Source organism: Lynx rufus, unplaced genomic scaffold (assembly GCF_022079265.1).
Source record: "Lynx rufus isolate CCGP_SWC_20201006 ecotype Redwood Valley unplaced genomic scaffold, mLynRuf1.p SCAF_9, whole genome shotgun sequence".
In the NCBI taxonomy this organism is placed as follows: domain Eukaryota; kingdom Metazoa; phylum Chordata; class Mammalia; order Carnivora; family Felidae; genus Lynx; species Lynx rufus.
Genome location: NW_025814897.1, coordinates 61,891,932 through 61,893,591, shown reverse-complemented (window position 1 = coordinate 61,893,591; position 1,660 = coordinate 61,891,932). Strand labels below are relative to the sequence as shown.

The 1,660-nt window shown below is 38.7% G+C and overlaps 1 protein-coding gene across 1 annotated transcript; it reads left to right on the top strand.

Annotated features, from left to right (window-relative positions):
- The first annotated feature begins 245 nt into the window (after positions 1–245).
- On the top strand, positions 246–1,181 carry LOC124505754 (olfactory receptor 51B2-like). The gene has a single exon (XM_047071787.1). The coding sequence runs from the start codon at positions 246–248 to the stop codon at positions 1,179–1,181; it is 936 nt and encodes a 311-aa protein (XP_046927743.1).
- The last annotated feature ends 479 nt before the right edge of the window (positions 1,182–1,660 follow it).

Genomic DNA, 1,660 nt, shown 5'->3' with positions numbered 1-1,660 from the left:
TAACCTACTATTATATATAAGTTAAGAAAAAAGTAGATTCTTCTCCTTTAGTATAGCCTAGAAATCTCTAGTGCTCTGCTAAGAGAAAATCATTGTAAAAACATATATATACAAATTAATTATCCTAAGTGTAAAGATTGTGATTGAGGCTGCTGTAATATATTCCCATGAGGAGGTAGTGAAAACTAAAAAATCTGGAATTCTGTGTTCATAGCTTCCATAAATTTTCTAACTGTGGACATACTATGTGGCCCAATATTAGTGCTGCCCCCTTTTTGCTGACTGGCTTCCCAGGTCTGGAAGCTGCTCATCACTGGATCTCCATCCCCTTCTTTGCTGTCTACATCTCTGTGCTTCTTGGCAATGGTACTCTCCTCTACCTCATCAAGGATGACCACAGCCTCCATGAACCCATGTATTATTTCCTTGCCATGCTGGCAGGCACAGATCTGATGGTGACATTGACCACGATGCCAACTGTGATGGGTGTCTTGTGGATGAATCACCGGCAGATGAGCCATGGAGCCTGCTTCTTGCAGGCCTACTTCATTCACTCCCTTTCCATTGTGGAATCTGGTGTCTTGCTTGCCATGGCCTATGACCGATTCATCGCCATCCGCACCCCTCTGAGGTATAACTCCATTCTTACCAATTCCCGGGTGATGAAAGTAGGCCTGGGGGTACTAATGAGGGGCTTTTTATCCCTTGTGCCCCCAATCGTGCCACTCTATTGGTTCCCATATTGCCGTTCCCATGTTCTTTCCCATGCCTTTTGCCTCCACCAAGATGTCATGAAACTCGCTTGTGCTGATATTACATTTAATCGTGTATATCCAGTTATTCTGGTTGCTTTGACTTTCTTCCTAGATGCTCTGATTATTCTCTTCTCTTATATTTTAATCTTGAAGACAGTTATGGGCATCGCCTCTGGAGAAGAGCGAGCTAAGGCCCTTAACACCTGTGTCTCCCATATTAGCTGTGTTCTGGTCTTTTATATTACTGTGATTGGCCTGACCTTCATCCACAGGTTTGGGAAACATGCACCACGTGTGATCCACATTACCATGAGCTATGTCTACTTTCTCTTTCCTCCATTCATGAACCCCATTATATATAGCATCAAGACCAAGCAAATTCAGAGAAACATCATTTGCCTATTTTCTATGCATAGGAGAGCTTGAGGTTTTATTTCAGAATCTTGGGAACTCCAGGACTCCTGGACCTTTTCATAATTGGAAGGGACCTGAATTTTATACCTAATCTTCTTTTATCAGTGTTAGATGAAATTTTAATTATTACATAAAGCAACAAACTTAGTTGAGCAGGAATGCAATGAATATATATATATAAAGAGAGTAATAAAAGTATATATGTATATGTATATACATATACCTATATATATCTATATATCTATATATTTATATATCTGTATATCTACATCTGTATCTATATATCTAATCTATATATCTATATCTGTACAGGTATAGATATAGAGAAAGAATATAAGGTAGTATAATTTGTAAGTGAAAATTTAGACAAATACTCTAATAAGCAGAGAATATAGGGTAACTCCAATTCTATACCAATAACAAGTACAAGTTGTATTTCAGGCAAGGTCAAGTTAAATGTCCAGCCTGGATCAACCATAGCCTATACAAGG